Source organism: Lottia gigantea (genome assembly GCF_000327385.1).
Source record: "Lottia gigantea unplaced genomic scaffold LOTGIsca_146, whole genome shotgun sequence".
Classification (NCBI taxonomy): domain Eukaryota; kingdom Metazoa; phylum Mollusca; class Gastropoda; family Lottiidae; genus Lottia; species Lottia gigantea.
The window spans coordinates 302,838-322,147 of NW_008707735.1; the positions used below are offsets into that span (position 1 = coordinate 302,838).

Below are 19,310 nucleotides of genomic sequence, written 5' to 3' on the forward strand. Positions count from 1 at the left end.
ATATAAGATTAGTCTATATAGTTTCTATTACTATATATTCTATTTATAAATAAAAATGTTTGTCCTGTAAATGTGTACATTATGCTCGACTACACATATATAAACTTTTGCACCAAATATTGTCAAAAAAACGAAATAAAGTTGAAAAAAAAATAGAAGCAAGAACCTGCCTGCTATAAATCTTGTTACAATTACAAATTACAATAACAATTTATAAATAGAATAAATAGAGAACAAATATTTACAAACATTTACAAATTCTAAAATTCCAAGATTACACAGGGACTCGAGTCTTTAATGATGGTATTTTAATATTAATACTATTTACAAGTCCCTGTGGACTAACACATATCTTCACAATCTTTTACGAACTTTGTCTTATACCTTGACTTCAATAGCCACTATTTTTGTATCATGGAAGTTTGTAAATGAAGTGTTTTGATTAGATTGTATGCTGTCAAATACAGCCAATCAGAAGCCTTGATAGAACATCTGTGCAATATTGTTTACAGCATTTCTCTCAAGGGCTCTGATTGGCTGTATTTAATAATATAATTACAAGTACAATTTTGACTGGCAAACACAAATGGATCCAAAACCCTGAATTCTATCGATCATAACCATAACTATTATCCTCGTTAATATATTGTCCATACTGATCTCTCATTGGTTGATTATAGGGGTCATAAGGTCGTCCTGGATCTAAAGCCCGGCCATGTTCATCCACTGGGTGGCCATCTTGTAAAAATCCAACACTTGATTTTGGGCGAATGTACGGATCATAGTCATCATCATAACCACTGAAAAAATAGACGAATTTGTTGATGAATATAATACAGTGTGCACTTTTTTCAACTGACAACAAACCCAAAAGGTATTAAAATCAAACAGAGTCTTACAACTAACTTTTCTCCACCAAAATGGCCTAAAGAATATGAACATCATACAGTGAGCAATGGGGGAAATTCATTCGTCACTTAATCTAGTTTCAACTGTCAAGAAAACAAAATACAAACTTTACCCATAATGGTTGAAATAATCAGAGTTTCCGTTGTAAAGACCACCATCATCTATATATTCTGGTGTAATATGACCTTCCATTAATACATTCTGATCATATCCTTCTATAATAGATAGACAGACAGACGGAATAAATGAATGAATGAATAGATAAATAAAAGAATAAATGATTGATAGTTAAATAGGGCCAGGTAGAGTTATGAGTAACAACTGAATGAATGAATGAATGAATGAATGAATAAATAAATACACTATAATAAACAAAGCTAAATTCGTATCAATATCTCCATCATTCTTACTATTGCTCCCCATTTGGTTGGCACATCTGATAAAAACAATAGTCACAATCATCCAGTCAAACAATTAATACTTACCACCATTATTATAAAACAGGTCTGGACGATCTAGTATATCTGAGTCTTGAATATATGGATCGAAGCCGTCATCTGAATACATATAACCTTCGTTAAAATCTCCAACTTGACGTGATTCTAACATTTCTAACCATTGAGAATTATGCCAGCGGAATTTCTCCAGTTGAATTTTCTTAGACCAATCAGCATCATATTCCTAAAATATAAATTTCATTTCAGGAATATATACAGACCACAAACAACGAGATTTCAGATATAATTAATACATACTGAAAACTCTTACAAACTCTTGTCCAAAAATATGTTAAAACCTCTTAAAATGAAGGAAAAATCAAAAAACTTACCGCTATAATATCTAGAGTATTATCACAGACTTTTCTTATCTCTTGGTTTTTATCATGCATTAAATCTATAAGATAGGCTGGGGCTTCTATATATGGTAGTTAAAGATTTATAACTTAAATAAACTCAATATTAGGTGAGAGTAGATTAGGTATGTTATTACCAATATAGATAAAGAGTACAGAGAATGCTTTCTGATACAGTATTTTCAAGTATAAAATTGATCATGAGGGTCAGACCTGAGATTCAACAAAGATATTTTTACGAGTAACTAATAAAAAGGATACGTGTATCTTTAATTATAACTTCACGAGTTGATTTGTGGAAAATCATCTGATAAAATACGTAAATTATCTGACAGACGACTTCATCATCTTCTTGTTTAGCTGGAAAATAACAAACAGAAAAATAATACCATGCTTCTTTCTTAACTTTCTTCATTTAACATCTAATAAAATTCAGGAGTGTTTCATGCATTCCTTAGAATCGGTTCTACATAGCTCTAGAGGTCTGACAACCAACCTGTGGTGTTTGTTGGTAAGTCTAGGGGTAACAGAAAAGTTGGGTGAATGAAGCGGTAGACAGCTCCCTGTGAAGAAATTATAAAGTGTTTCTATTCTACTGACAGTCAATGTCACCAGTCAATGTTACCAGTCAATGTTACCAGTCAATGTCACCAGTCAATGTTACCAGTCAACGTTTCGAGTCAATGTTACAAGTCAATGTTACCAGTCAATGTTACCAGTCAATGTTACCAGTCAATGTACCAGTCAATGTTACCAGTCAATGTTACAAGTCAATGTTACCAGTCAATGTAACCAGTCAATGTTACCAGTCAATGTTACCAGTCAATGTTACAAGTCAATGTTACCAGTCAATGTTACCAGTCAACGTTACCAGTCAACGTTACCAGTCAACGTTACCAGTCAATGTTACCAGTCAATGTTACAAGTCAATGTTACCAGTCAATGTTACAAGTCAATGTTACCAGTCAATGTTACCAGTCAATGTTACCAGTCAATGTTACCAGTCAATGTTACCAGTCAATGTTACCAGTCAATGTTACAAGTCAATGTTACCAGTCAATGTTACCAGTCAATGTTACCAGTCAATGTTACCAGTCAATGTTACAAGTCAATGTTACCAGTCAACGTTACCAGTCAATGTTACAAGTTAATGTTACCAGTAGATAGTGTATAAGACAGGTAGAGGGTACAAGATGTAGAAAAGGGCTCTAAGATGTATTTAAAATAACTACAGGCTTACCATTGAGCAGTTCAATAAGACTCTGTATTATATTAGAGTCAGCTAGTAACCTAGCACAACCATCATCGCTACAAACAGTACCAACTAATATTATAACTTGTAATACCCAATCATCATCTGCTGCACCTAAAAACAATCAAAAAGAAAACAATCCAAATTGTGTAGTTTTACATCCAACAAAAAACAACATAAATACTATTATAAATGAGGTAATATTTCCTCTAAAAATAAGGCTGGACTGGCGATGGCCCCACATTTTTAAATTTCATGTAATTGAGTTTTGAAACGCCTGGTGCTATCGGCAGCTTAGATAATCCTGTAGCCGTCTCTAGGCTCTCCACCGAATGATATTTAATATAGATAGGGTAAGATAGAAATACCACTATCACAGATCACTAGTGAATATAACACATAAATATTTCTCTAAAACTTACCTGGGAGTAACTTCCCTTTAATCCAGTTGATCAAATCATACTCGCGTAAAATCAGTTCATAATCTAACTCAGGTATAGTTAAATTACCCAGAATTCCTAGACATTCTAACGAGAATTCATCTTCGTCTTGTAGAACAGCTGAACACAAGTCACTGATATAGTCCTAGAATTACAATCAATAAATCACAATAATATTAACTGTCTTTATCTAGGCCTTATTAACTACTCTACTGTAACAAGGGAAGTAACTCTTAAACAAGTCTTGATATTTCTAAGACCACAATAATAGGACATTATTTCAGGTTTTCTTTTACGATATCCTCCTTTAACAAAACCTAAGTTAAAATGATTGATTCATATAAAATTAAGCTTTATTTCCTACTGTTTTAAATTGAATTGAAAAAATACTCTCTACTATTTGGAGACCTCCAGCTTATGAAGACCTTGCAATATGACATAACTTAAAGCATGTCAACCTGCCGAATTTACATCAAAGGCAGTGTGGGACACCATGTTGATCTAGTAAACACAATCAAATCTAATAATAAGAATCAAATAACTCTAGTCTATACTTACAACAAACAAGTTTTTAGTTGGTCCTTCGTGTTGAGACAGATTTCTTATCATTTTCATCAGTAGTGGGTCTTTAACTTTAAACGCACGTTTCATCAACATTTTCAATCCACTACCCTCACAGATAATACTAGCTGTTCGTTTATTAGCTGCTAGGTTTATACATAACGCTATTAATTCTATTTCTGTTGATTCTTTACTTTCAAATAACATTTTCATTACCTAGAAATAAACAATTAGTTATAAAAAATCTTAAAAAGTGAAATGCTTTTTTGTAGCTAATTGGGCTAATGACGCTTGTCAGTCTCTTAGCCCTGTATCACTGATAGTGACAGAGGGAGGGCTCAAAAATCCAAAGGTTTTTACTCTACCCATGCTGGGAAGTGAGCGAGCATGTAACTTACTGACCTCCTACAAGGTTAGCAAGCAAGTGTCGCCTCGGCTCAAAAAGAAAAAAAAATCCTTACCATTGGTATGCAATCAGTATAGGTAAACATAGCTTTAGATTTATCATCCAGACTTATATGATACAGTAGAGATAATACTATTAATCTATGGTTTTCATTCACTGGAAGAAAGAGACACAAGTTTCAATCGGAAAAGTGTAAAATCTCATAATCGCCACCTTAAAAAAATTGCTCTAAGAGAACTTTAGACGGTAATGTCGTGCAGTATGCAATGAAAGAATTATTACCAGGATAGTGGCATTAGCCTAGTGGATTGCCATGTCAAAATCAAACAACTTTTTCCATGTCAGGGGAAACTCTGGGTTGAATAATCTGAAGGTATCATCTTGAACTATGCCCATTTCCAGGATTGAATCCTGGACCTTCAGGTTACAAGCAAGCTTAGAAATATGTACAAATTATACTTACCTAATAGATTAACTAGTTTTGGTAAAAGACCAAATTTGATCATTTTATTTCTCAAGTCTGCGTCAAATGAAAGATTTAAAATCAATCTTAGAGAAATATTTAATAAATCTTCATGATCTGTTGGTATTATCTTTGTCATTTTTTCTATAATATTTAATTCAGCCTGTAATGACAGAGAAATTTAATACTTTAACATTTTCAAACACATTTCATTTTTACTTTTGTTTGATGAGAAGTGATCACTTTCAGAGAGTCCAAACAGCTAATAATGTTTATTTGGTATTTAGGTTTATCAACTCAGCATCCCTTTCAGAGAGTTCACATAGCTAATAATGTTTATTGGGTATTTAGGTCTGTCATCTAAGTATCCCTTTCAGAGAGCCCACATAGCTAATAATGTTTATTGGGTATTTAGGTTTATCAACTCAGCATCCCTTTCAGAGAGTCCACATAGCTAATAATGTTTATTGGGTATTTAGGTTTATCAACTCGGCATCCCTTTCAGAGAGTTCACATAGCTAATAATGTTTATTTGGTATTTAGGTTTATCAACTCAGTATCCCTTTCAGAGAGTCTACATCACTAATTAGCATTGCCAACTTGCCAATCCTTTCAGAGAGTCCACATTGATAATAATGTTATTAAGGTATAACAGTTTCAGCACCAATGAAAAATCTTGTTTGCTTACCATCTCACTTTTATTCTCGATGAAGATGGACATTTTTTTAAGGAATGACGTAACAAGGATTAACAGTTCTGGATTTTCTCTATCTAAAGTTTTAATCAATAATCTGATAATCCCTTTATTCTTCATCTTCATTTCAACTTTCAGATCTTCAGCCAGATTTAACAGTAGATAGTACGTCACTGAAAACACATCAAATATATTAGTTAACAGTGCTAGAGAAATAGAATGACATTATCAGAGAACAAGGGCAGTAACTCTAGTCTCCACCTTTAGATCTTCAGCCAGATTTAACAGTAGATAGTACGTCACTGAAAACACATCAAATATATTAGTTAACAGAGCTAGAGAAATAGAATGACATTATCAGAGAACAAGGGCAGTAACTCTAGTCTCTACCTTTAGATCTTCAGCCAGATTTAACAGTAGATAATACGTCACTGAAAACACATCAAATATATTAGTTAACAGAGCTAGAGAAATAGAATGACATTATCAGAGGATTAAGATTTGAACTCACAGCACCATATTTCACCTACCTCGTAACAACTGTTCCTGTTTCTTCACCAAACTTTCAAACTTTATTTTGCTTCTGCTATGATCATCTTTAGCTTTACGATTATTTTTATCAGATTCACGTTATAGAGAGTTAAGGAATGAAGATATTAGGGAGGAGGTAAACATGTTAGATCAGTTAGCTATGACAGCTCTACAACATAATTAGTTGAGATAAGATAATATCTAACATTCATGAACTATCTGAGATGTCAACCAATAGAATTCAAGGTATATTATCACATGCTCACATTATCACATTATCAACATTTTATGAAAGAAACTACTAGAATCTACCCAGTCGCGCTATAAAGTTACCTGGTGTGCACTACAGTGGTTCCCAACCTATTTCAGCCTTCACACCCCTAGAGCCAACACATGGATCTTTCCCACCCCCAAAAATTTGTTTCATTCACATTTTCAGCATGTGATGATATGAGGTGCTCTCTCAATTCAAATACATTCTTCTCCTACAATAGATGACCACACCCCTGACACCCTAGTCCCACACCCCCAGGGGGTAAAAACACCCCAGGTTAGGAACCAGGGACCTACAGGAATATATGGACAGAGTCTCCTCTGATATAAAAGGATATTTAATTTTTTTTTCTTATGTAGCTCATCTTTCCACAGATCGTATTTTTTTAGTTCGTGTTCTATAATCGACATACACAGCGCCCCCACTTTAAAATGGAGGATAACTCCGTGGAATTGTGTAAAACTTGAAAAACAGAAAAATATATAGACGATATTGGTGGCTACTTCCGAACTCTTCATCCAGTCTTCCCGTAAAACACGGGCTAAGGCTCCAACAACAGTTTCTATAATGAAAAATGAATTTTTTCAGCTTTTTGGAGGTATTGTGGGTGGAAAATATAAGAGTAGGTAATGGTCTGTATATTGTAACAGCAGGCTCAAAAATTGGTTTTGCTTTGTTATGATGAGTTAGACAAAATAATGTTCATTGAAGTCCAAGTGATTATAAACTATACTATGAAATTACTACACACTTAATCACTTCATTTCAGAATTACCACCGAACTAACATCCCAAATTTTTTTTTTTTGGCTCAGGGGGTGGGGTCTGGGAGGACCTACTCACCATTTTGAAAGAGTTCCTCAAGATTATCAGGATTACGTGAGAGTTGTAGAATCAGAGCTGAGCCTCGTATTTTATCAGGGATATCTTCGTATAATAAATCAAGATATTCGTCTATATCGTTAATATTAGCTGTCTCGTCAATTTCTGTCGCATCGTGTAATCCTGGTTCTTCTGGTTTATCACTCAGTTTAGTCTTACCAGATACTGGAATAAAACAGAAAATTTCACAAATTAACAAATTTCTGATGCCATGCAGTGGCCAATGAGGAAATTTTATCACTCTGGAAAAAACAGAAAACAAATGTAATTTTCAAACAAGCAGTGTGCAATGAGGGAAATTTTCTTTTTTTATTTTGTAATAATTCTGATCACCAGATTTTTTGAGGATGGGGCCCTGGCACACTCTCTTCCTCTCCCTGACAACATGTTAACTAACCTTTACTAGCCACCCCATCTCGTCTATTCTGTAAATAATACAATAACTGTTCAACTTCTGGTAATTTACTGGGATGTATCAGTTTACATTTATCTATAATATCCTTCGCTAGAGACGATAAATCACTGTTCTCATTTAAACCTTTTACTCTAATACTGAAAAAATAATCAATTCATTATAGATAAAATCAGCTATATCAATCACTTCTTTCACTGGTGATGTCAAATCATTTTTCTAATTCAACAAAACAAATCAGTTAATTGAAGGAAGAAGAGATAAATTGGGTAAGGGAAATCTCTGAAGAACATTTTCAACAGCGATGCACAAAGATAGCAAATTCAAAGGAAAGAATGAAGAATATGAAATTTTGTTTGTAATAACAGAGCTGTTTCTCAATTTATTTTTTAATGAAACTTACATTTTTTGACATTCCTTCCTCTCTCCTAACATAGGATCTCCGAGTTCACCAAGAATTGTAGCTTCTAGCTCATAATTCACCACTAGAGCTTTTTCTGTTGGGTGAACATCTATACTTCCTCCCTTGACTTTCCTGTTAACAAACAAAAGTATTAAGTTCTTACTTTTGCAGCACATTTGAAAGATACATAAAAGTACATGCATGATCCTAAGACAAGCAAAATTTCTGATATTATTGCAATTACATAATGAAATAGGTAGGCCTAATGATCCCTAAGAAAGAACTTACAGTGTCTTTCACGCAATGCTAACTCAGGAAGGTCTCTATATTGCAGTATAATAATTGGTTGCTAATGTACACCCCCACCCTCCTCCTTCTCTGTCCCACCCCACCCCCACAGAAATGACAGATCAAATGAAATGATTATCTTATTCTATGTTTTTCATTCTAATTTTAAATGAATCTTTGCCAACAGTATAATAAATGTACCTTTTCAAGTATCTGGCATCTTCAGGCTGTAAATTTGCCATTTTGGCTGTTTCTAAAACAACCTAAATCGTCTGTTTTTCAATGAATTAGCTCAGAGTTGAATAAATAAACAGATTTGACAGCCATGCCAAAATATGCGTAGCCTCGACCAAACTGCTCCGGCGAATATTCGACAACTTTGATTTTGCAGAACTAAAATGTCGTTAATTGAAAGAATAGAAGAAATTTAACTTTAAATTATATTTGATTTTTAACCAATGAATTTTCAAATTAAAAAAAAGGCATAAATTGTATAAATCATTTTTGTTATGAGATTATAATAAGTAGGCAACATGGCGGACATAGACAACGAAAATAGTAAACAAAGCGAATCTGATATAGATTATGACTTGAAAGTTGTTGATGAAAGGTTTTATGGCGATGCCAAAAGTTACTGGGAAAAGATCTCGCCCACGGTGGATGGAATGTTGGGTGGTTTTGCTAAAATATCGCCAACAGACATAAACGGATCCAGGGCATTTTTGCGGCAATTTATGAAGGTTTGTAAACAAGAGTTGTTCCCCTTTGTCCGTAAATGCTTACCTGTGCAACCCCACCCCACTCTTTTTGTCCTCTTTGGTTTTAAATTGAGAATACGTGGACATTTTTACTGGAAATGATCTATTTGGCTACCTATTTTTTTTTTTAATAATAGGCCACGAATCCTTGCTCTTGTTGGACGGGAAGATACTCCAAGGTATCTTGGTTAGACCGAGTTTCGGAAGCTCCCCACCATAGCCCTTGTATTAAATTTCTGTTGCTTTATTTTCAGATTTCTGGTGGTAAGGTTGACAATAAAAGAGCCCTGGATTGTGGGGCAGGAATAGGTCGAATAACTAAAAGACTTCTGCTACCTATGTTCGAAACAGTTGATATGGTAGAACTAAATCAACATTTTTTAAAGGAAGCAAGGACGTTTATAGGTGATGATTCTAAACGTGTTGAAAACTTATTCTGTAGTGGTTTACAAGATTTTACACCTGATAGGGGACAGTATGATGTCATTTGGTGTCAGTGGGTTCTAGGACATTTAAAAGATCAACATTTAAAAGAATTTTTTCAGCGTTGTAAATTAGGGTTGAAGCCTGGAGGAATTATTGTTGTCAAAGAAAATTCATCAACGTCAGAAGAAGAAAGGGATTTTGATTCAAGTGACAGCAGTTTCACACGACCGAAACACGAACTTAAAGAAATTATGGCTAAAGCTGGACTTACTGTTTTAAAAGAAGAAAAACAAAAAGGTTTTCCTAAAGGAGTTTATGATGTTTTTATGTTTGCTCTACAATAATGTTTTAAGGGAAAGAGGTTAAGTGGTCTAATTTTTTTACTCTTCAGAAAATATCTGCCTTTATTTTGAATAAGAAGGGGTTGGGGTGTGTGATAAAGGTTGAAAGCCACCACTAGATCTCGAAAGCACTGGCTGTGTCTAGTGTAGAGAAAGGTCATAATGCTTGTGTTATGTTTTCAGTGCAATGGGATTATAAGAGATATAAGAGTGATGCCTAATAAGAGAAATAGGGGGGTGGGTCTGTAATCAGTGGACTTAGGGTCCTAATATCTCCTAATAAAATATTAAATCAATCCTTTTTTAACCTCCAGATATAATCAAATAGTATTTCATTATTATTTTAATTCTTGTGGTGTAGTAATTTAATTTCTTTTTCTGGACGCAAATTACAGTTTTTGAAATTTAATATTTTAAGAAAATTTTTGATTAAAGTTGTCATATTTCTATTTTAGATACCTTTTCTTCGTAATATTTATTTTTTTAATTACATTTATCTTGTTGCTGCCTTTTACAATAAAGTGATGGGAGGAAAAGTAAAACTTTGAATCTATAGAAATAAAAAAGTTGCTTATATTAATTCAGTCTTTGTTGGTTTTATTTTTTTATTGTTGTAAATTGAAGTAAAGAAATAAATCATGTAATGTTTGAATAAAAATAAAATTTTTGAAAATATTTTTTTTCTTAAACTAGACATCCTGAGGAAGATTGGTTATTCACACATTTTGCAATCGTTGCTTGTTATTAGAACTTAGTGTCGTATTTTATCTGAGACCAATGATTGCTCACTATCCTGTCACAATCTGCTTGCTAAAGTTTGATGAGGGAATGTTGTATTTGGCATGTGAGATGGGCTTCAGCTAACTTCAAGAATAAATCCCTGGGTCAGCTCTAGGCAATAGACTTATCCTGCCAAAAACTCTAAACTAAATAGGGTGTGGGGTGATAAAAACAAACTCTAAACCCTATCCAACCCCTGAATCATCACTTTTAAATCAGAAGACAAATTACTTTCATTTTTTTAATTTAACTTTTTACAGCAAATTTCCTCATGGGGAAATTCTGGGCCTTTCGTCTGGCTTTCTTGCTCTTAATGTTTTTTTCATTATCTGTCAAGGAACGTCTGATAGCCCTGGTCTTCTTTCGTCGAAGTTGTTTAGGTACCCACTTCTTTTTCTTGTAAAATTTACGTAAATTTTCTTTTCGAGTTTGGTTCATAACAGTTAAAACTCGGCCAACTGATTTACGAACTGTTCGACTGAAAAATAATGAAATGAAAGTGAGTTTTATGTCCTGTTTTCTACACCTGGTGGGGGTAATACAATGACATAAGGAATGAATGAAGTAATCAAACTGCAAAAATTTCTGCTACTTTCAAAGAATGATCAATATCTTTTTGGCTCAAAACAAATTTGATCAGTCACTAAAAAGGCTGTGCATCAACACATTAGGAAAGTTCATGAACAAATGTACTTTGAGATACGGTTCAAAATTATAACTTACATTTTAGAGAGCTTGTTGGCTGAACCACCAGTTACCGTGGCAACTCTGAGAGTCTGGAGTTCCTGAAAATATAAAGAAATTTCATAAAATATTTGATTAACTCATGACATGGATGAATTGTGGGATAGCGAAACCAAAGAGGACGTCATGCAGCTCTTCTTTGGGTTTCGCTATCCCATAATTCATTATTGTTATCAAGAAACGCCTCGTACAGGACATGCTTTAACCATTACGTCATTAAGGCCTAGAACACAACTATGGAAGAAACCTTGTTTGATTACAATGGAGACAAAAACAACGCAATTTTGATTAGAATGTCTTGGTGCTTACCTCTTTCAACTCATCGAGTTTTTTGTCCAACTCTTCCTTTTTCTTACCACGATAATCTTTAGCCTTTATTTTCGTCTGAAATCAAATACACACATTTAGTTTGGAGAGTGAAACATGAATATAATAGCAGGCAAAATAGGTTGGCATAGTTCAGTTGTCTACTTTTATGAATCAGCTTTCAGTTATTTAGTCTTCCCTTCATTAATGCCTCTGTATCAACCTGATTTAAAAATATGAATGCTGCACAACATCTAGACAACTGGATGTAGAGCTCAAACCATTGTTGTGATACTAATAACACTCAATATCCCTTGCAAAACTCCTAATCATAAACCAAACTGGCAAACAATCCAAACATGGCAGTTTCTAAGCTAAAATTCTGAATCAGCTATTTCAAGTAGAGATGACAACGTAGTCTAGTAATTCAAAAAGTAATTCATGACAAGCATCACGAAGACAAATTAATTAAGACAAATGCTAAGTTTATGTCGATCTGATCCTAAAAAGTTGTAATCCATTTTCGTCAACAGAATCATAGCGTTGATGAAGATCAAGTCGCCACCAAGCCAACTTTCATTACAAAAATTTCATATTGGCTTCAAGCTTTCAAAACATCAGTATGCAGAGTCATTAAGAGGGATTGTTCAAATTTAATTTAAGGGATATTTTGAATTTCTGGGGCTAGAGGTATACAAGATGAAGTTGGATTTATAAGAAGGATTAATTCCCTCACCATGTTGACGGTTCGACTGGATTGTAAAGGCCGATAACGAGGCTGAAGTTCCCTACTTCCGTTTTACTAAACGCGTAATAATGGACGCGGATTTGTATTTAAAGCGGAACACCTGCGATGGTTTCGACGTTAGAGTCCGTTTACCACCCGAAAGCAAAGATCGTGGCATCAAAAATTTGTCTATATAGAGAGGGATTTGGGTCTTACCGAACGAAGTTGTTTTGATTCAGCTACAGTAATTGAGTCTGCTGATTAGTACTAACAGACAGATTTGTCTTTTCATCTTTCTTTAACTGCAGACGAATCTGGTGTCATATCTTAACTGTAAGAGTAATACGGGTAGCTTAGTTTGAACTCTATCAGCTGGTAAAGCACAACATTTTAATGCCGTTTTGGCTATCATATATCGGTCTGCTTAATCACGACTTTAAGGTCGAATAGACTAACATACTTTTAAAAAACAGAAACATAATAGAGACCTCTCTATATGAACTATATCTATTATACTGTATATATTGTATCTATAGGTCTTTCAATTATATTTTCTATACTTTTCTTTTCAAAGAGAATCAGCGAGGTATAAAACTAACAATGAATAAATGTTGGCATATAATCATCTTGATCAAGCGTTTAGATTAAGATAAAAAAAACACCTGAAATTTCAAGGAAAGTTTGGGCTACCACTGTCTTAGCAAACTTCTCATCATTTCTCACTGCTAGGCATTACCCGTATTCAGTGGAGTTTCTACGAGGGGAAGGGAGAGAGGGTGGGGGGGGGGGGGATGAAAAGATGCTGGCCCGGCTTTTGACCACCTATCTTAAATCTATTTATCATTTTACATAGTAAAAGAATGGTCTGTGGCCCCGGCTGCTTGACCCCCCTCACCTGATGCTTTCTAAAAACGCCACTGTCTGTATTATTAAAATGAGAAATTGGTGTAAAAAAAATAATACGTATATCACCATTTCATTTCATTTGTCCAAACAATATAATAGAATAAAATCCATTTCATTTCATTAGTCCAAACAATATAATAGAATAAAATCCATTTCATTTCATTTGTCCAAACAATATAATAGAATAAAATCCATTTCATTTCATTTGTCCAAACAATATAATAGAATAAAATCCATTTTATTTCATTAGCTCAATAAATTAATTGGTAATAGTGCGGAAAACTCTATTTAATAATAATAATATTTGTAAGCTAACTATTTATATTATAATATAGGCCAATATTTATAGTGGAAGATAGTACGCTATAAGAGTGGTATAATAATATATTATAATATAGTATGGTATATAAGTGGGGTCAAAGTTCAAAGTTTACTCTCAATTGCCCTCTTAACAGGTTAGATATAAAAGTAGGCGTTTCCTTCAATGCATTAAGGAAGTTTGAAGATTTGTGTGAATCTCTCTCGTTAATTTGTGACATTTATATCAAATATTTTAATTCACTGTGAATATGGATGCTAAAATTCGTCAGCAGATGAGTAAGTGTTTAGGGGTCGGGGAGGGGTCGGTGTTGGGGTACGGCAAGGAATTGCTGGGTTGGGGACAGTGACAGAATGTACGATATATTAAGAAATTGAATATGATATCCTGAGTCTTCCTTATTGAAATCAAATTTGACAAACGGGAAGTGGATGACCTAATAGGCTATTGTTTTTTTTTTTTTTAGTAAATTCGAACCCGTGGCACCAAATTACATTGCAGACGACCTTCAAACCACTAGAGCAATTAGCCTATCATAATATGTATGTGATTTACAGGTGGATTAATGCCTTGGCCAGTGCTTTTGAGAGCCAGGTGTCGGGTTTCACCCTCTATCACAGACAATATTGCTGCCATTTGGTCATACAATCTGATTGTTGGTTGCAATATTTTATATGTGTTTCTATGAAGATCAAATATTTCTTTTTATGTTAGTGTCACCCGTTCAATCAAATTGGCCTTCATTCTTCAAAATGTTCGTAGTGTTCGTGTTTTGGGTTGACAGGCACAATCGTAGAGAGGAACCATGTGTGTGTAGGGGGGGGGGGGGGTGCATGCCCTGCATCTGACTAACTAAGATGCGGGGAGGGTGGCTGAAATCATTTTTACCAACCTATTAGATTTGAGCCTGTTAAATCTACGAAAGAAGACTAAAACATAGTAAATTTTCGACAACGCCATCTTTGCACCTCGGGCTAAGATATTCTAATCAAAACAGCTACCTCCATTAATCAATCAATTAATTAATCAATCGTAATTAGGTTAATTAACACAGCTAGCTAAGTATCTTATAATTATCTGATGTGAGGCTCTCTTCACTAATCACAACCATTACGACTCTATAATCAGATTGTACAGTTCCATTCGTGTCCATCTTTTAGACGCAACCTCGGCTTTAAAGTGAACTTCCGGCTAGTGGGAAGTGACTCATAAAAAACTCATTTTTTGAGATTTTTCTCTTTTTCTGAAAATTGGTTGAATATTGATTCAATTGAAGGAAAGAGTCTGACAAATTTCGTTTCAAAATGTCTAAAAATACCGGTAAATAAGTACTGCTTCTTTAAAATATGTCCCGATTTTCAATTTTACAGCCAGAATTGCCGGCATATTTGCGTCACGCAGTGATGGGGGTGGGGCACGTTGTATCTCTTCAGTAGCTGTCCTGTTTGAAAGCATGATGAAGAAACCTGACTTTCATATGAGTCTGATGACATTCTGAGAAACCTGAGCTGGCAGGAAATTTTGAATACAGTTTGAATATGGAAACTTCTTCTGTTTTATGATTGGGTATCCTTTAACAGCTTCTTTGAATAATGCTCTTAATGCCATTCTGTATAGCCAGTTGGTATGATTAATTCCAACCGTGTCACTTTTTAATTGTAGGTGCTAGTAGGTTTAGGAAAGTAAACGTTGATCAATACGATGAAGATTGTTACCAAGACGATGATAATGATGATGGTGAACAAGGACCTAGTGAAAGTGAAGTCCAAGATTTACTACAAAAATATCCTTTTCTTTAAAAAAAACAAAATTGCTATGGGCTGTAGCACTGTCAGTCAGAGTGTTGGAATCTCTACGATGTCATGGAAATGATTTTCAAATAGTGCTCACAGGTATTAATCTCCAACAAAAGTATGAAAGTTTTATGACTTTGAATAAGTCATCTTTCCTCATTTTTCAAGTAGACCCAGCAGTAAATGGTTATCACAACTACCATCACCTAATTTTTCCTTAACTCTTTTCTTACAAATAAATCCAGCGATGCTTTAAAGGTGGTGTTAAATAACGCTCCTCTAGCCACCAAAAACCAACAAGTTAAGGTTTGTACCTAAATATAATACATTGTATTTCTTATCATTAATTTTCAGTTAACAGTATTTTTATATTCTACAAGTAGATTAGCTATTTTCATCATTAAAACAACACCCCCTCATCAATAAATAGATGTAACTGAGGTTCACTTTAGCCAACTAGCTTTGTGTGATGAAGTGAATTTTGACCAATCAAAACGATGGAGAAGGGTTACCCTTACTCTTATTATATTCACTAGATTTGTGTGTTCATAATTATTTACAAAACAAGTCGATTGTGCCCAATATGAGGTTTAACTGATAAAAGTGAAACACTGTAAAACTTGTAATGTTTTGGGACTTGTGGTGATAAATATATTATGCCTTACCCAATTTTGTAATTTCAGGATCGAGCATTAAATCTAACATTAAGAGTGTTAACATCGTTTAAAACACCAGACATTGATAATGCTGTTAAATCACTAGATAGTAAAAATATAGATATTCTGATGAAATATATTTATCGTGGTATGGAACGAGCACAAGATAGCAATACTTCTGCTTTACTTACATGGCATGAAAAGGTATGTAAACTTTTTTTTAGGGGTGGCTTGTTTTGCTCCTTATGAGCTAATGAAGACGGGCAATGCCAAGCAGTGGGCAATGAGGAAAATTTTGCCTTACTCTTTTTTCTCCAACTGTCAAGGGCCTCAGATTATTGTCCCATCAAACGACTAAGGAAAAGGAATTCTTAAACCCTAAAATATTGATAATGTAATAAATCATTAAAATGTATATTTTTCAGACATTTGCTGTCGGAGGTTTAGGAAGTATCATGAGAGTTTTAACAGACAGAAAAAAAGTTTAAATTATTCCTGATAATCTATAAACATTATATAAATATTATACATTCAACTTATCAACACAGACCAACAGATATTTACAAGCATTTTAATACGAATGTGAAAAATAATTAACTTTCCTTGCATCTCAAACATTTTCAAAGGTATTTGTTAAAAAAAGACTGAAGAACAATTTGGCCAGGGTCCTTGTTTTATAAAATATCTTATTGTCAATTTAATCCTATATTTGGTGAATTCCATAAATTAAATTGTGTAAATCTGAAATTTATCTTAGTTTAGGTTTTGAGAATAAGGTCCCAGAATTTGTACTGTGAATTAAATTCTATTTATTTTACTTTTAATAAGTTTATATGAAATGATAGAATATAGGAATTATTAGCTCTCTTGCTTTAATTTGCTTCAAAACTATGCATTCAAATATTACCTCAAGCACAGCCCTGTATGTGCCAGTCATGTTCAACTAGATATAAAAAATGTCTTAATTTATTTCAGAAATATTGAGCCAGATTCTTTATTAATATTGCTTCTAGTGTATCTGCTCTCAATCTATTAAATCCTGAATGAAGATTTTTTCTAGCCATTTTGTGTATTTGTTATAAATTGTACATAAACCATGTCCATCATTTATTCATAAAAAAACTCAAACACTCAAAAACTTTTTTTTTTTTTTAATCATATGAACCACTTGTGGACTAGAATAGAGTAATTGCTGAATTTCATCCAAGCTAAGCTAATAGACAAGAGCTGTGGCTCCCAACCTTTTTTGTACCCCTCAACACTAACTGTGGGCAGTCCCTCCCTCACCCCTATATCTGGTGCAATACAATGAATATAAAGCAGTGAATTCTGCTAAAATAAATTGTTGGTTTATTTTAATGCTATGGGTCATAGATTGGTGATATATCTCAAGCCAAATAAACCCAGATACACACGTCTTGAAAGTTACTTTTTAAAGAAGAACAAAAACTTGAAATGGCAGCAATTTTATATCATTAATACATGACAATACAATATTTACAACATATTTCATTCAAATCTTAAAAAATATTATAATATAGTGTTATCCAATTATTTTCTAAGCAACAAAAATCTGAAAACAAAATTACACAGAACACTCAATTATTTTCTTTGAGCCTTTTTGACTTTTTTCTTCAAAGCAGCCACATCCACACTGCTCTTAGAGCTTGATGCTTCATATTTCTGTTTCTTCTTTGGCACTGAAACTTCCTCTGGAGGATTGAAATCAGCTCGTCGTTTTTCTTGCTGGCGCTGTTTCGCCTTTTTATCTTTTTCTTTTCTTTCCATCATTTTCTTAATTCCTTTCTGTTTTTCGTTTAAGAAATATTCTCCGGACGCTAGTTGTTGATCAATCTTTGATTCCGGCATTGGAGGAGGGAAGGGAGTGTACTCTTTCTTCTTAAATTCTACTTTCATTTTCTTCTGATGGTTCTTCTTCTTAAACTGGGGCATGAATCGTTCCCAATTTTCATTTCGAAGTTCTGGATGTTTCATTAGTTCACGTTTTATCATTAAGCGTTTAATCGTGTAAACTGGATGCGTGTTTAACATCGTCTGCTCCACGATGTCACGTACGTCATTCAACCCTCCGTACGGACCAATCACTGAAACTGTACGACCTTGAACTAAGATGTAACAGTCCGTTAAAAGTTCAATAGCTTTAAGCGTAGCACCATCAGGGCCAATAAGTCTGTCACGTCTTTTGATAAAGCGTTCTTTATTTCTCACATACGTTGAAATTTTGATGATGTCACATCCATAGCGATCCTCCATTATTTTAACGGAATGTTCAAACGGCACGCTTCGCGCCATCAGTTTACAAAAGTCTCTTGCTTTAATGATGATGTAGGGATCCCATGTTTTTCTGGTTGTTTTGACAGTCATGATACCCTCGACTAAATCCAGCTCTCCAGCTAGTAAGTGGTCCTTTAACACTTTAACAACCAAGGGCCAGCACTCTTTAATGTAGGGTTCTCTGTACTGAGGAAATTTGATTTCGAAGGAGCTCTCCGCCAGCATTCCGTGTGGATTATCATCTTTCGTGAATTTTGGTTCGCTCCAGCCTTCAGGGACTTCGATTACAGCCTTCTTTTTCTTGAGAAACTTTTTCTTTCGCTTAGAATCGCCTGGAAATTCTGAAATTTCTTCGTTTGCTTCAGCCATGCTTGTTTACAGGTGGCGCAAAATGGTGAAATGTAACATTAGGAAATGTACATGTATTTTCTTCAATACACGATTGAATCTCGATTCTTTTGAATTTTTAGGTTTCTTGGTGAGGGAGTGTCATTTGAGAGAGAAAACCCTCAAAAAATTCGTCTTGACACGTCAATTAAACCATCTTACATTCGTCTTCATTTTTTTAAAGATCCAATTCCAGTTTTTAGACCAACTACTTCATGAACCCGGAAGCACAACCTTTCAAAATGGTTGAAAAATAAAATAACAATTAATTTTTTAAAGATTTTGGGATTTCAACTTAGATTTAGTCAGAAAAGTACATTCACATTAGGTAATGTCTGAATCTATTTGTTGTGCAACTGTGCCGTGCAAAATGTCGCTGTCGTTGTGAGGAGGTCAAGAAAATGTTTGAGATCTCAGATTAAATGACTGAGTCAATTGAGTGGGGGTGGGGCATTTAAAAACCGTCAAAAAGTGTACATCTCCTTATTTGTATGTATATTGAACA

The 19,310-nt window shown here is 34.1% G+C and overlaps 5 protein-coding genes across 5 annotated transcripts; 2 read left to right on the forward strand and 3 right to left on the reverse strand.

Annotated features, from left to right (window-relative positions):
- Positions 1-1,017: 1,017 nt before the first annotated feature.
- On the reverse strand, positions 1,018-8,609 carry LOTGIDRAFT_140251 (hypothetical protein; the record flags this gene model as incomplete). The annotated part of the gene is made up of 16 exons (XM_009050176.1): positions 1,018-1,121; positions 1,398-1,590; positions 1,739-1,824; positions 2,024-2,122; positions 3,003-3,128; positions 3,437-3,599; positions 4,013-4,231; positions 4,477-4,577; positions 4,885-5,047; positions 5,573-5,751; positions 6,109-6,180; positions 6,694-6,945; positions 7,226-7,429; positions 7,668-7,816; positions 8,080-8,211; positions 8,569-8,609. The coding sequence occupies 16 exons, from the start codon at positions 8,607-8,609 to the stop codon at positions 1,018-1,020; spliced, it is 2,283 nt and encodes a 760-aa protein (XP_009048424.1).
- A 291-nt stretch (positions 8,610-8,900) lies between these two features.
- On the forward strand, positions 8,901-9,936 carry LOTGIDRAFT_225615 (hypothetical protein; the record flags this gene model as incomplete). The annotated part of the gene is made up of 2 exons (XM_009050177.1): positions 8,901-9,107; positions 9,380-9,936. 2 exons carry the CDS (start codon positions 8,901-8,903, stop codon positions 9,893-9,895), a joined length of 723 nt encoding a protein of 240 aa, XP_009048425.1. The 3' UTR covers positions 9,896-9,936.
- A 962-nt stretch (positions 9,937-10,898) lies between these two features.
- On the reverse strand, positions 10,899-12,812 carry LOTGIDRAFT_151505 (hypothetical protein). The gene is made up of 5 exons (XM_009050178.1): positions 12,684-12,812; positions 12,459-12,474; positions 11,726-11,800; positions 11,396-11,457; positions 10,899-11,150 (listed from the first exon to the last, which is right to left on the reverse strand). The coding sequence occupies exons 2-5, from the start codon at positions 12,459-12,461 to the stop codon at positions 10,919-10,921; spliced, it is 372 nt and encodes a 123-aa protein (XP_009048426.1). The 5' UTR covers positions 12,462-12,474; positions 12,684-12,812; the 3' UTR covers positions 10,899-10,918.
- A 1,985-nt stretch (positions 12,813-14,797) lies between these two features.
- On the forward strand, positions 14,798-16,788 carry LOTGIDRAFT_172988 (hypothetical protein). Its single transcript, XM_009050179.1, has 5 exons — positions 14,798-14,994; positions 15,337-15,457; positions 15,701-15,773; positions 16,151-16,327; positions 16,549-16,788. Exons 1-5 carry the CDS (start codon positions 14,979-14,981, stop codon positions 16,609-16,611), a joined length of 450 nt encoding a protein of 149 aa, XP_009048427.1. The 5' UTR covers positions 14,798-14,978; the 3' UTR covers positions 16,612-16,788.
- Positions 16,789-17,575: 787 nt separating this feature from the next.
- On the reverse strand, positions 17,576-18,796 carry LOTGIDRAFT_238447 (hypothetical protein). Its single transcript, XM_009050180.1, has one exon. It carries the CDS (start codon positions 18,785-18,787, stop codon positions 17,726-17,728), a length of 1,062 nt encoding a protein of 353 aa, XP_009048428.1. The 5' UTR covers positions 18,788-18,796; the 3' UTR covers positions 17,576-17,725.
- Between the last annotated feature and the right edge of the window lie 514 nt (positions 18,797-19,310).